Source organism: Temnothorax nylanderi, unplaced genomic scaffold, assembly GCF_030848795.1.
Source record: "Temnothorax nylanderi isolate EJ_2023f unplaced genomic scaffold, tnyl_v1.0 TNYL_tig0234_pilon, whole genome shotgun sequence".
In the NCBI taxonomy this organism is placed as follows: Eukaryota; Metazoa; Arthropoda; class Insecta; order Hymenoptera; family Formicidae; genus Temnothorax; species Temnothorax nylanderi.
The window spans coordinates 30089-46051 of record NW_027249296.1 but is presented as its reverse complement, the minus strand read 5'-3'; the positions used below and the strand labels follow the sequence as shown (position 1 = coordinate 46051).

At 40.6% G+C, this 15963-nt stretch overlaps 2 protein-coding genes and 1 pseudogene across 2 annotated transcripts; all 3 read right to left on the bottom strand.

Annotated features, from left to right (window-relative positions):
- Positions 1-836: 836 nt before the first annotated feature.
- On the bottom strand, positions 837-2986 carry LOC139779596 (uncharacterized). Its single transcript, XM_071717995.1, has 4 exons — positions 2552-2986; positions 2028-2463; positions 1737-1931; positions 837-1370 (listed from the first exon to the last, which is right to left on the bottom strand). The coding sequence occupies exons 1-3, from the start codon at positions 2600-2602 to the stop codon at positions 1759-1761; spliced, it is 660 nt and encodes a 219-aa protein (XP_071574096.1). The 5' UTR covers positions 2603-2986; the 3' UTR covers positions 837-1370; positions 1737-1758.
- A 1934-nt stretch (positions 2987-4920) lies between these two features.
- Positions 4921-7158, bottom strand: LOC139779595 (vacuolar protein sorting-associated protein VTA1 homolog; annotated as a pseudogene).
- Positions 7159-13420: 6262 nt separating this feature from the next.
- On the bottom strand, positions 13421-15248 carry LOC139779605 (serine/threonine-protein phosphatase 6 catalytic subunit-like). The gene is made up of 8 exons (XM_071718003.1): positions 15235-15248; positions 15095-15182; positions 14877-14999; positions 14460-14622; positions 14304-14383; positions 14121-14226; positions 13835-13996; positions 13421-13748 (listed from the first exon to the last, which is right to left on the bottom strand). The coding sequence occupies exons 1-8, from the start codon at positions 15246-15248 to the stop codon at positions 13558-13560; spliced, it is 927 nt and encodes a 308-aa protein (XP_071574104.1). The 3' UTR covers positions 13421-13557.
- Between the last annotated feature and the right edge of the window lie 715 nt (positions 15249-15963).

Sequence of the window (15963 nt, the reverse complement as noted above, 5' to 3'; positions counted from 1 at the left end):
GTGTGTGTGTGTGTGCGTGTGCGCGCGCGTGTGCGTGCGTGTAATATAAGAATAATTATGTGCATGTAACAATATAATACAATAATTACTCCATTCTAACACTTATTATTAAAATGAAATTTTCTAACTTATATCTTTGCAGGTTACAATAAAACACGAAACGAACGAACAAGCCAAATAGACAACGGAGCTCGATGCTCATATTGCCTGTTACATATCGCAGAGACGCAAATGTGTGTGTGTGTGTGTGTGTGTGTATGTATCCGCGCGCGCGCGCGCGTATGCGTGCGTGTAATATAAGAAGAATAATTACAATATGTGCATGTAACAATATAATACTATAACTTACTCTGTGTACGTATGTGCCAGAGGATCGCCGCGACGCCGCTAGTCCCGTTCAATTACCGAAGTCAAGCAACGTCGAGCGCATTACAATTTGTACTGAGAAAGCGGATCAATGCACTGTATCACAAAGAGTCTCTCAATGCACTGTTTATGAATCATCAGACATATCAATCAGTCGATAATATCAGTGACCTCCTACAGCATAAAACTTTACCGAATCGATAATACAGCTATCTGACTCTATTTTTGATGGTCATCATAAACATGACATGGAAAATTAATGCTTTTTAATACACATTTACACGTGCAACCACACATTGACATATCTACGAACTATAATAAATTAGGATAAAATAACTAATTAGGATGAAATAACATTTTATTATTATGAATAACTATGCACATATTATGATTATTTATTATTTTCTTAATTTCATATACGTCTTATTTTCTATCTTATTTTCTAAATAAACTTTACACACGAGACCATGTTGTTTTTTTATAGTTTTTTTTTATTATAAAACTTACACGAATCCGTACAAACAGCATATAAACTAAAGATAATGAGTGTCATAAGTTTATTAATACAATTACACCTGGGAATTGGAGTTGCGCATAAAACGTAGAATGAAAAAGATCTACAAAAAAAGAATGGGAAGCGCGTGGTTTTCCATTTCTCTAAATCAATTCATTTGATCTATAAACGAAGCTTTCGAGCTTATACTTCTTTCGATTACAAAGTAATCCTCTCACATTTGTGTAGACCGCCTCAATTACATAAAATCTACTAAAAAAAACTCAACGTACTAACGTACTAAAACTAAAACGTACTAAAAAAAACTCAAATTATTTTTAGCGCTCTGAACCGTAATAAAATAAAACTTGGATCGAACCGCGCGGATACGAATAGACATTATCATAAAGGTGCGAAGACGGATCAAAATATATGTGCCTCGCAGCGGAAGTAAAGCGGAAATAATATGGAAGATACTGCGAAGAAGTATCGATACGAGCAGTTCTCCAATCTGAAATAGAAAAGTTGCGTGTGTCACAATAAGTTTTTGAATTTAGATCCAAGAAAATATTTATTCAGATAGTACCAATGGTTTATTTACTTAATAAAGTCACATATTTATGTAGAATTAGATATCTTTACTTAAATCTAAATAAATATGTGATTATATTAGAGACGTTAAGCCGTTGGTCCAAAGGGTTAAAGTGAGAGGAGAAAGGGTAGTAGTGTAAAGGTTTGGGTAACGTCCCTTATAAAAGCGACTTGCAAACCCTGCGGGGATAAGCAATAAAAATAGTTTATGAGTTTTTTTACTATCTGAATAAATATTTTCTTGAATCTAATTTTTTTTTTCAGTGTATATCTTGCATATAAGTACCTTGTATGTATATGCTGCCTACTTAATTTCCTTGCCTTTGTCCTCTGCCTCTTCCTCTTCCTACATCTCCTCTTCCTCTTCCTCTTCCTCTTCCGTAATAATGCCTACTGTATGTATCACTCATATTAAATAGAAACTGAAAGAAGGTTCTTGCTTTTCGATTTTTCCCGGCTTTTGTGCCCCTTCCTCTTCGTGCTATAATAAAAAAAGTAAGTTATCAATATAAATAAATATAAATATAACGTTAATTATACATGTGTAAATATAATCAATTATATATGTGTAATTTACCTAAATCAGCGAGGCCAGCAGCAGCGGCGTTACTCGAAGGGCCGGCAGCAGCGGCGATACTCGAACGGCCGGCAGCAGCGGCGATACTCGAAGGGCCGGCAACAGCGGCGATACTCGAAGGGCCGGCAGCGGTGGGGATACTCGAAGGACCGGCAACAGCAGGGATACTAGAAGGATTGGCTGCTACAGCAGCAGCACTCGAAGGGCCGGCACCAGCAGGGATAATAGGATTGGCTACAGCGGCAGCACTCGAAGGGCCGGCAACAGCGACGAAACTCGAAGGGCCGGCAGCAGCAGCAGTACTCGAAGAGCCAGCAGCAGTAGCGGTACGCGAAGGACCGGCAACAGTTGCGGTATTTGAACAGCCAGTAGTGACCGGAGGGACGGACATGTCTGAGGAATCTTGAAACAAAAGTTCCATGTCTGCCATATCAATCTAAAAAAATATTTTTAATGTATATATTAATAAAATTAAAAATTAAATAAAATAAACATGTTATAAATATATATGCATTTAAACTTACGTCATCTTCTTCAGCTTCGTGAATCGTTTTCGAGACGTTTCCAGAAATCATGTTTCCAGCGATGCGACGAGCGATGTTGCGGACGATGCGACGAGCGACAAGCGACGATGCGACGAGCGACGATACGATGAGCAACAATGACTAAATAACAGAGAAAAACGAAAGTCGTGACAAGCTATTGTACGCGGTCGTTAATGCCTTTTCATCTGAGATAGTGCAATTCTATAGTGCACGTTACATGCACTATAGAAATCTCAGATTCAGGTGCGAAGGCATTAATGACCGCGTGGTACATACATAGTCTTTTACGACTTAGAGCCTTTGCACAAGACTCTCGTATAGTAACGTAGCGTAACGTAACGTGCAGTGTCAACGCATAAGAAACGTATCGGTTACGGCGTTATACGTGAGACTGCATGAGAGAATCAATCTCGATCCGAGGCATTTATATAAGCATATAACGCCGTAACCGATACGTTTCTTGTGCGTTGACCCATGTTACGTTATAACCATGCTACGCTATCACACAAGTCTTGTGCGGAAACTCTTACATTTGTCTCTGCTTCAACCTAAGCTCTTTGCCCTCGAAGAATTATCGTTAGGATAAAGAACTCTGGAGATATTTTTCGTCAAAGTACGATCAATCTTGATCACAGCCTGTATATAGTCACCGTCGTTAACTGAAAGAGTCAACGATATATGGAAAAACTGCTGTCATACGCGGTAACTTCAACTACAATAGACTTAAGCACTTACGTGTCTCTCTGCTTCCTTCGCGAACTCGATCCGGGCTGGATTCCACAATTATTATAAAATAACTAATCACGACACGACTAACAGCAACAAAACAACCATCTACACCCAACGGCATCAACAATTGCGAAACGCAATTTTTGTGTTGTGGCGCCTTCGCTTTTGTGGTGCATAGATTGATTGGTTGATCAGAAACATTTTATAAGATGGTAACATTGGTAAATGGTAACATTGGGCGCGTTCAGCAGACAAAACAGACCAGTGAGCGCTCAGTAATTCTGTAATATGATTGGTTCTTGCCTTTAGTTCTTCACTGGATCTAAGGCCGGTATTCATAGTCAGATCTTATATTTACGACCGTCTTAAGTAATTACAATCTTAAGATGTCATTAACCAATCACAAAGCCGTATTAGCATCTTAAGACATTACTTAAGACGGTCTTAAAATAAAAAGCGACTATGAATACCGGCCTGAAGACTTTCGCACACGAATTGCCATAATAACCATAAATAAACATAAAACGTAAACATATAAGCTGAAGAACCAATCAGTATATTGTTATTGCTTTAACTTTATGTATTCTAGAAGACGATAGAAATGAGCCGTAAACAGAAGTAAGTAAGATAAGTGCTGGTCTACAACCTTGCTTTAAAGGGTATTTAAGCTCTACGTCGTAAGAAATTGACCAATCACGGTCGAATATTCTCTTCACATTCTATTGTGATTGGTCAATTTCTTACGGCTTAGAGCTTAAATTTTTTTTAAAGTAAGGTTGTAGACCAGCACTAAAGCGTCGTCTACAATGGCAGCAGGAGTATGCAGCAAGACTTAAGCAGTAAGCTATTGACCAACCACAGTCAATTATTCTTGAATTGTAAAAATCCCATTAGTCAATAAGTTATATTATTACTGCTTACGTCTTACTGTATGTATACTCCTGCTGCCATTGTAGACGATGCTTAAGATTGTCACCGGTTGAAATCGTACTTACTTCTGCTTATGGCCAACTGTATTATCATTTCTATCGTCTTCTAGAATACATAAAGTTAAAGCAATATACTGATTGGTTCTTCAGCTTATATTTACGTTTTACGTTTATAGTTATGACAATTCGTTAGATCCAGTGAAAAACTAAAACCGGTTTTACAATACAAAAAGTGTGTGTGGATCTAAAATCGTAAAACTCGTGCGTTCGCGCAAAAGAGTCATCACAATGCGTTTCGCTTCGTGTGTACTTGGCGCGAGACACTACCGTGTCTCTTGATATATTTCTGGATTCTTTTTATATATAAAGATTCGATGTGCAATACAAAAACTTTGTAATATGTAGGAAGGAAGGAAACGATGATATTCTCTGGGTCAAAGAAATTATCTCTCTCTATTTATATAACAGTTAAGACAATCATATATCAATGCCATGATTATTAAATCCTAAAGCTTGTAAAAGCAATTATATTCAATTCCAAAATAACTAATTTGTACCATTTAAATGTTCATTTTTCATTATTTATTTAGTAATATAACAATGATTTCTCGCAAAAATGTCTTATTAATAATAAGAAAACAAAATAGCGATGCTAAGCTTTTATTAAAATGAATATTAATACTCTTAAAGTAGTTTCAATAAATATAATAAAACTCTAACTATACATCTTTCATCTTGGACAACAATAGTTACAATCTGGAAAATACTGCAACAATTTCTATTTTATTTAAGTGCACCATATGCAGAGGTTGATTTGACTAGCTAATTGTAACCATGCCTCTTATTCATCTTCTATTATTTGTACCCAAGAGTTGTGAAATATTAGTAAAATATCTTTTACTGGGCGCGATACAAGCATCAAATTCAACATAATTAATTATAAGTAAGACATTACTGAACGCATTTTCTATCCATTTCATCTATGCGGATTCTTGACCAGTAGTTAAAAGATGCAGAGCTTTCCGAAGATTCATTACAGAAGTAGCTACATCATCATAATCCAATGCACTGCTTGCCCATTTGATCATTTTTTGAACCTTGCTAATTTGTTCAACCGTCAACTTGGCACCACCTACAAAATTGTATTGTGTTCGAAATAAAATGATTATTTTTCACATTTTTGTGTTCCCAGACTTATTCATTTTATCTCATTTGCGAATATATCAATTTACATTACAGGACTTACTTTCTGTTTTATACTCATCATCTTCTGATTCAAACCACTGCGTTCTTGTAGTTGGGAGATTTGCAGGAACAGACGGAATGTCTAGCAAAGTATTATCCTTAGGATTTCCAGGATTTACATTTGATTCAGGCTCATCTGATGGTCATAAAATGTTCATTAGAATTTGACAAATTTGTGAGGATAAGCACCCAATATTTACCATCGTTGTCATTCGACGCATTAATAGAAGTACTATCATCATCTGCTTCTTTCATTGGCCCTGGCACCGGAGTTTCTCCATTTGTGAAACAATTGTTGAGATAAGCTGCTTTCCATTGAGCGTACTTCCGATTTTGTGCCGCTCCCACGCTCAATTCTCCAAACAGCGTCAACACATCGTACAATATCTGAACGTATAAAAGCTCTGTAGTACATTCTTGGAAAAATTTCGTGCCCCTTCCTCTTCGTTCTAAAATAAAAAAGTAAGTCATTAATATAATAAATATAAATATAACATCAATTATACATATGTAAATATAATCAATTATGTATATGTGTAATTTACCCGAATCAGCAGGCCAGCAGCAGCGACAATACTCAAAGGGCCGACAGAAACAGAGGTACTCGAAGGGCCGGCAGCAGTGGAGATACTAGAAGGATTGGCTGCAGCAGCAGCACTCGAAGGGCCGGCAGCAGCAGCAGTACTCGAAGAGCCGGCAGCAGTAGCGGTACGCGAAGATCCGGCAGCAGTAGCGGTACGCAAAGGGCCGGCAACAGTGGCGGTATTTGAAGGGCCAGCAACAATGCCAGTAGTATCCGGAGGGGCGGAAATATCTGAAGAACATATCTAAAATATTTTTAATGTATATATTATATTAAAATAAAATAAACATATTATAAATATGCATTTATTTATACTTACGTCATCTTCCTCAGCTTTGTGAGTACTATGATCATCTGCTTCTTTTATTGGCCCTGGCACCGGAGTTTCTCCATTTGTGAAACAATTGTTGAGATAAGCTGCTTTCCATTGAACGTACTTCCGATTTTGTGCCGCTTCCACGCTCAACGTCAACACTTCGTACAATATCTGAGCGGTATAAAAGCTCTGTAGTACACTTGGAAAAATTTGCAGCCCTATCGTTCTTATCGGCATATAAAAAGAGCTTTAGGGCCCAATTTTCTAAATGCGATTGAGCGGCCACATCGTTAGTAATAGCTTCGTTGTCATGCAGTTCTTTCTTCGTTGCTTCCAACCAGTGCATCAACTTTAGTAGAAAATTAGTCTCCGCCGATGTCTTGGTAGACAATTTCAATTCAGTTTGAAGAGCATACAGGCGACCTGTTTTTTGTACGTAAATTTTAATTAACTCTTTGTCTCTCTTAGTTAGAAAAAATAGAAAATACATTTTTTCACCGTGTCATTACCGATGTATAAAATAATAATATATGTACTTACACCAATAACTGACAACGTTATCTCGCTGGTCGTACTTCGACGCGACTGTTAAATATTTCTGTATAGATTTCAAAGGATTCGGAACTTGCGGCAAATCGGGTCCTGCCAGTGCCATTGGAATATTTCAAGAGTCAAAGATACACCGTTAAGAAATTTTATCTTTTCTTGATAGACTGCTTCTCCGATATATCCACACTAATCTCTATCTCTATGCACGAAGAATGAAGTATTGGATGTATATCAGTCGACTTCTTATTCTTATTAACACACTCAACGTCACTATATATATATATATATATATATATATATATATATATATATATATATATATATATATATACTATCACGCGGCGACGGACACGACTGTCATTATTTCTAGGTTATATAATAATATATATATTATCACGCGGCGACGGTCACGACTGTCATTATTTCTAGGTTATATAATAATATAACTGACTGAAGCTGCGGTCCATCTTCTCTTTTAATGAAGAAATAAGGAGAAGAAGAATGCTCCGAAGCATTTGTAGCGTCAACTGGACCGCAGCCTGACAGCGCGCTGTCCGCGCGAACGCACTGAGCGGCGAGCGCACACGTATACGCGAGTACGCGTATATATGCTGTCTCTTTTCAGTGTAGCAACACTGTCATGGAGGGGCCCCGGGGGAACGCTCGACATGTTCTCAAATGCCATCTATCGAGGAAAAAAGCAACCGTAGGACGACGACGACGTATCTTAATTAAAATTTACCATTTCAGACTTTGCATCGTAATATCTCCGCTCGTAGGGCACATAACGGAAATATTATAAGAGTAACCCCCCCCCCCCTAATTCGACCCTAAGCTATCGATCAAGCCTACTTAGAACTTGATCCGTTCACTCGTTATCGAGATCTCAACATCTCGAGTACTCGCAACCCGTCGCGTCGCGTAAAAGAGTCACGGTCGGCCTCGCTCCGCGTATACTTGGCGCGAGACACTACCGTGTCTCTTGATATAAGATTATTTACAGTTACAATAGATTATACATATTAAATAAAACTTGATTTGGTAAGTATGAAGTAAATAACAACAATATAATAGTTTTATTAAATGTTTATTTAGCAATTATGTTTTCATGTATGTATAAGAAACGTAGCATATTCACATATTCACTTTGTATGTGTGTGTTCATATGTGTATGGTCAGAGGTACGAATATATAATACTGACGGGTTATATTACTGCTTAAAAATACGGCTTAAAAATAATTATGTTACTGTCTCGGTCTTCTGCCTCGTCTACCCCAATGGTAGTTAGCTGACGACATCTTTCTTCTTGTCGTCGTATCTCCGCGGCTCTGTCTCTTGGTCTTCGAACTGTAAATATGCTCATGTACCATAGCGTTTGGTCCAAAGCGTTTGGTCTGCACTATGCGATCGTGTTCTTCTCTATTTTAAAAAAGGTAATTTTGTACGGATATCACGCCTTTTTGTAGTATTACGCATTTTATAAACAGTATGTACAAGGTGTTATTTCGAGGTATAATACTACCACTTTGTTTTTTTTTCGAGTATTATTGACAATGCGATCAAGTGCGATTTTTTGCGCATTTTTATTACAGACGTTCTTCATTACATTAACATAACAAAGTCTATACTTTCAAGGTACATGATGATCGTTTTAGAATGGTGTCTACCTGTGAGATCTTTAAGGATTATGCGCAGTGTTCAAGCTCCCGCACGGAGCACATTAAGCTAAATTAGTCTTCGTTATTTTATTTTTATCTTGCAAATTGTCTTTATTTGTTCTTTCTCTCGCGAGCTTACCGATTATTAATATCGAGTCGCCGCAAGCGCTTGGACACTTCGATAAGATTAAAGCGATCACAGACAGAGGCATTCCGGTAAACGAAACGCCGAGAACACCCCAATAGATACAGAGGCTAATACTTCTTTTCTTTTTTTTAAGGATTTCTAATGATATCCGTACCGCACGTAGGGCGTTCCCGTCGTTGCGAAACCGTTTCACGACTCGGAGGCTGCAAATGTAGCGAGTCGAGTTTGTAACGCAAGCTCCGTGTCCCAATTCGTTCTAGATGCGCTCCTCTCTACCTAATGTAATACATTACTCGCGTAAAGTATCGCGCAATTGTAATTGTACGTTATAATAAATGTAGTACAAATAGAGAATATACCGCGCGCGCGTGATGTAAAATTGTAACAGTAGACCTAAAAGGTAGTAAAATCGTAAAACGTAAATATCGTAGAAAAATTTCGCGAAAAAGCAAAGGCTCGTTCCAAAACAATAGCGGAAGGCTTATGAAATAGAATAAAAAGAAAAAATGATAAAAAATTTCCTCATACACATTCTCTGTTAAGCTCTAATATTTGTATGATTCTTTGTCCTTATGTTAGTTCGTCTATCGATTATCTGTCAGTAAGAAAGCATTTATACTTCTAGTAGACCGTCGTGTTATAGTTCTGAAGGCACTGTTCAAAAGTTTATTACATCTCTTGGAATAACGGGTCTTCGCAAAACACCTCTTCGAATGGTGCGACAAGGAGAGTCGTTATAAACATCGACATGACCATTGCACACGCCTCCTTCGGTCTATATCACAAAATTCAAAATAGAGTAGTCTCAACTTGACAGCCTGTGCCACAATGCCAATGCCGTATTTGTCGGGTCTGTGATCGGTTAGGAATTATCGTGAGCTAGCAAAAATCGAAGGTCAGAATTCAGGCTTATGATACGCAATGGCCGGTGCATTTCCATTAATTATATATCAATATCGTATCATTATATTACACAAACGCTTATTAATTTAGAGGTACATTGCTAAGGGTCTCGGTTTTTTTTCTTTTCAAGTTGCTCCCTACATTAATGAACTTATGACAATTAGCTAATTACGATTATTCAATACGACAGCGATTTGGCATACAATATTGGAAATTGTACAAAGATTCGGAGGATGCAATATAGTATTTGAAAATATTGCTTTGTACATATATATATAGAAGAGAGAAGTGTGTGTGACGAACGAACGGTGGATATCTTTCTTGAAAAGAACATCAATGTGTGTCAAGGTAGTTTAAAGACAATATTTGAGCTCGGAATTTCTTAAAATTAAGCGTAAAAAATGTCATGTGCATAAAAATAATAAGACAACTCTCTACAGATGTTATAACGATCCTGCTATCGGATTTCCTTATCTAAGCAGGAAAACTTTGGCTACTGCTACACGCTATTTGTACTTCGGCGAAAAAGAGCCGAATTTACGATTCTTGCTAAGAACACCGATTGCGCATTTAGAAGAAAAAAGAACGGTACGCAGCACACACAGTACCTAACAGTACCAGCAACAGATCATTTATATGTTCAGGAAGACCTTAACAGTACTATATATGCTCACGCTTTAATAAACCTGAATTCTACGCACAACGATTGTAATGTCAGAGAAGCATTCACTGTACTCAGAGAGTGTACTTTTTGCCGGAATGTTTAAACGTGATATTTCTTTTCTTTTCTTTTTATATTCACACACAGCACTGGACTATTTGCGTTATTTGCGCTCATAAATTATTTAAAAGCTCTTAGTCTTTTGAACATTAAAGTCCAGAATGCTGCTCTGAGATATGAATGCTCTACAGAATGTACATAGTAGCAAAAGCGTCTAGACCACAGAATGTTCACATTTGCTCTGATGCAAAATATCGTTTTTTTTTCTCGAGCTACAAAAATCAGGCTGATGCAATGGCAGATACTATGTAGATATATAAAAGTTAGCTTTACAACATGTAAAACCTGATAAAGTTCTTAAAAAATCTAAAGAACATTCCCTGAATAAGATCAATCACACGACAATTCAGTCCTCTCTATGTATCATACTTTGATCGTAGAACGCATCAAATAATTTCTATTAAGGGAATCAAAATTTTCTAAAGTAATATGTATTGTGACGTTGCAGTTTCGCTGCAGCGTTGCAGCGCCCCGCCGCCGTCACAAGGCGCGGGTTTCGCGACCTTTTTACGCCCGAGGACGGTTCAACGAATCGATGCGAGATCTCCAGGGGCATATTAGTCATTGCGTTACGATATACTGATCCCTTTTATTTTGTATTATTGCGTGGCGCCTCACCGAGCTGAGACTGGAGTTCCTGAGAGGATACAGAGGAAGCGGACGCGGAGTCGACGAGAAGGATAATGGCGAGAGCTCGGACGACAGAAAGCGGATCGAAGCGACCCGCGGGCCGCCGAAAGCGACGGAGCGCAGGAACCCGCGCGCGGCGCGTGACACAGCGGCGGGCGGACCCATAATGGCGGGGCCCCGGGACGCCGGGGCAAAAATCAGCCCATCTGTCCTCCTCACACTGCTGACCGGATTCCGGGATGGATGGCCACCATTCCCGAACCGGTGCGGGAAGGAACACGGAGGCAGACACGTCCCGTCCGCCGCCGGGAAGAATCCCGGAAAATTTGCCGCGCGAGCGAAGGGCCGTTTAGCGCCCTGCGGAAAGCCGTAATTCACGGCCCTACGCACGAATCCGCCGCGAGCCTGCGAGCTCACCCCTCATTGGTCCGCGCTCCAACGTCGCGGGGCCGCGTACGCCCGGGGTGGGGTGCGCTATCGATTCCGCCATCGAGCGAAATTTCGGGAGCATTCGTAAATCGTCCTCGGTGATCGACGCACGTCGGAAGTCAAGTCGCGGTATTACCTCCACGTTAAGTCGCATTCCGGAGCCGAGTACGACGTCCGGCCGCTATCTCTTTCGACCCTTGGGACGACGGCGAGGACCCTCGGAAGAGAATCTGCCTACGGTGAGGTTGCCTCGGTAACGTTTGATGTAAAGCCACGACACCGCTCCCCGGGTCGCGCTCTCGCTCGGGAAAATTCGCGATAATTAGCGTATCCGCCGACAAGGCGTATTTAGCGATCGATAGCGAGAGCGAGGGGCACCGGAATGGTCTCGTGGCCGTGGGATCGCGATCGAAAAATACGAACCTCTGGAGATCGCGGTAGGCGCGTCGATGACGACGTGCGGTAGCGAATACGCAATTTCTCGCGCTCTTCACGTTCACGACCGCGTGTCTCGTTATGCGTAGTATTGCGCCCGGTCGAATCTTAGATTCTGCACGCGATATTAATGGCGTCCGAGGGATATTCGCGTTGGTTTAATTGCGTCACTTACGATTCGCGTTCGGACATTTAGACTATCCTCGCGATATCGGCTGAGATATTATTCGCGGTAGGATGTGGTTCGCCTTAAGATACCATTCGCGTCGACCTAATGTTGCGTCTCGTTACTCCTCGCGGTAATTCCGTATCTTTCTCGCGTTAATTCGAGTATTTCGCGTTATGCCGAGTATCTCGGCGCATCATTTTTCGCGTTGGACGATTGCTGACGATCGCGGGTGTTGCGTTCGATCAGAATCACTTGCGTATTCTCGGTTTCTTGCGTTAGGCTAAATCGGTCATTTCGCGTTAGTTATAATATTGGTCGCGGTAATTCCGTATATTGTCTCGCGTTAAGTTAGTATTTCGCGTTTCGTCGAGCGCCCCGGCGCCTTATTCTTCGCGTGAGGATATCCCTGGCGATATCACATGTTGCGTTCGTTCCTTCTTGCGTTGGGACGTTACTCGCGTCGCGTTCGTTGCGTTAGTTTAAGATTATTCTTTGCGTTAGTTTAAGATTACTCTTTGCGTTAGTTTAAGATTATTCCCTGCGTTAGATTGAGATTATTACTTGCGTTAGAGTAAGATTCTTATGGCGACAGAAGCCCGGCACGGGTTTGGGGAACTTGCGTTCACGCGCTCCAAGCGTGGCGCATTATCATTTCGCGGTGTTTCGCGCTATTATTTCGCGTTTATTTCCGTTATGTCGTAGTCAGTCGTAATTTGTACCGATATTCTATGTGATTTGTCCGCGAACTTTTCTACTATTATTAGCTGTGAAATTACGTGATCTCGATGATTTCGTAAGTTTAGTTTTCCTCACACGTTCTCTTGCTGCGCCTTCCGCGCGTTTACTGAGTTAACGTAAGTTTTCCGTTTATGTCTGGCGTCCGCGTTATTATATTTGGTTGTTAAAAATTTGACGCCCGCGTTATCTATCACCTGTTACTTGCTTTTGTTTTGAAAGCCCCAGTGGCACTCACTGAGTTACGAAAGTTTTCTACAGAATAAATGTTATTCTTTAAATGTTAATGGCTTGAGTTACGACATTCGTTATTAGGCGTCACCCCGCCGAATACTGCGCTGCCCTCCATCAACCCCGCCCTGCTATTCGGTCGAGCTAGCCATTCCCTCGCACACCGACTTATTCCGTTTTGCGTCTCGTTTTTGGTTTCTCGCGATTTCGCGGACGCGAATTTACGCGTCTGGCGCCCAACATTAGAATCGTTTCGTGGAGTGTCGGAGGTGCGAGAGAATCACCGGAGAGGCCTACCATCCTGCTCTCCTTTCCCCTTTTGATCCGGCACACGTCCCGGACCGCTCCGGGAGTGAAAAAGTCGTGACAGTATATAATCAGTGATATATTCTCATGAATCTGTGGGTCCGTCATGGTACCAGCCTGGATCCGGCCAATCAAATCATGTGATTCCGTAGAGTCTAGACACAGACATTTCTCTTCCGCATCCGTACAGATGAGCCACTAAGATAGATCACGAAAAGTACGGAGTGGGCGTTAGAGGTGGGATTACTCTCTCGGAATCAGGCACTGCCTGAAACAGCACGGGTGATCTCTGATCCACTGTCGTGAACTGCATGATACTAGCTATGTTACCACATCGATAACAATAATTTGGGGCTGACCACACTGTGACGAGTTTGTCATTAAACATGTACCTATAACCTGCACGATAAAAATATGCGTCATCAATACATACTTCTGAGATATTTAAAAAAATCTGCGACAGAAATATTTGAGCAAAGACATACCTTCCTGAACTAATTGGTGCGCCCTACAGATGAGTTTAAGATCATTCACTTCCATAAACATGTAAGTCACTTTGCTGCCAAACAGCCAGCCTGCACCACGCGGACTTACTGTCCATGTTTCTACATCTTCTGGATCGGACCAGACCAAATCACAGAAAGCACCTGTAATATGGCAATTAAGCAACGACATTTTATTATTATTGTACAATAACAGTAAATATCCAGTCATGTAACTTTTATTATTATGTAACTTTTGCAATGACATATCACTTTATACAATTAATACCTTTGTGTGGAATCTCTTGATTCCTTTCAATCGTTCTAATTTGATCTAGTGTTCTAATAGCTGGAGACAATCCACCGTGTACACAAAGAACCTGTTCATCAATTAACTAAAACAGAATTTTATTCGAGCGTAATCAAAAGTGAAGTTACAATTTTTAAAAAAATATTTTATACAAATACTCACGGCAGCAACTGTGAGCAAGTCAAATACCCTACAACAGTACTTCCACGCATTAGCATTGCCGTACTTGTTTTGGCATTCATCTAGAACAGAAAATGAAGAGACCAATTACCGCAAAATCCACATAAACGTGCGTGATTTGTCTAGATTCGTGATTACCGCGTAGTAACGTTATCCTGTCGGACCATTTAGCTTTAAGTGTGAGCGGACGAGTAAACGTTTCTAAGCTATAGTAGCCCCGATCGACAAAATCTCCCAGGAATATGTAATTTGTATCGGGCACGAGGCCACCGTTACGAAACAGTTCCTCTAAATCATAGAACTGTAATGAACAATCTGATGTATATTAATATCACGATTGTGTACAAATAACTATACAGCTACAAAACATTAAAATCGAAAAGTTGTGAGGCAATAGATAATGGAAGACTAATATTGTTGCGACGCTAATTCGGAAGATTAAAATCCGCTAAAACTTTACGTCGATCCCGTAGCGGTGAGCAAGGATGCTCCGACTTTGAGGTTAGTACAACATTCATCGCACAATACTGTTATAATTGCAAATCGGAAACGTACCTCGAGTCCAGCTCTTCTGCGATCAACGAAGTCGGGATCGAACGTGTCAGTCGTCACTTTCTGCCAAGCGTAGAGAACCTTCTTTTCCGGCAGCGGTGGTAATACGATGTAGGGATACGAAATCTCCAGATAAGCACGAAGCAATTCAATTTTCAGTATATCGCCGGCACGATTACGGTGTTACTGCCGTTTCGCGTACGCGTGTTGTCGCACCTTACCTCGCGACAGCGTGCGGCTCGTGCAAACGTTAACGCGCGGCCGCAATCGCGCGGCAGAAACGCCTCGTGTGAACAGGCTCCTTGACTCCTCCCAGGTAGCAGAGTGACGTCAAGATGACGTCTAAAGACGTCTTAATGACGTTAGAGACGTCATTAAGACGGAATTAATACGTCATTTGACGTCACTCTGCTACCTGGGCTTGATCTCAGTATCAGCTCCCTGCCGTCAATATATAAATAAATATAATAGGTTATTAACCTATGTAAACACTCACGTAAACGTAGTATAAACAGTAAAATAAGTAACAGTAATATATAGAATAAAATAATTAATTATAGGATAATTACATAAAACAATTACCTTGAATTAATCGTCGCGTCGCGTAAAGAGTCACGGTCGGTCTCGCTCCGCGCGTACTACCGTGTCTCTCGAGAATAGGTTAACTGATGAACTGACTGATGACAGCGCGCTAAACGCACTGTCTGCACTGCACTGCACTGCGATACTAACGCCGCTAGCCGCCAGTGTCAAAAAAGTGAAAGTGACATTTTCTGATATATATATGTTATATTGATTGAGAGACGACGACGTATCTCCGTATCTTAAAAAAAATTTTCACATTTCGACTTTGCGTCGCAATATCTCCGCTCGTAGGGCACGTAGCGGAAATATTATAAGAGAAACCCCCCCCCCCTAATTCGACCCCAAGCTATCAATCAAGCCTACTTAGAACTTGATCCGTTCACTCGTTTTCGAGATCTCAACATCTCGAGTACTCGCAACCCGTCGCGTCGCGTAAAAGAGTCACGGTCGGTCTCGCTCCGCGTATACTTGGCGCGAGACACTACCGTGTCTCTTGATACAGGCA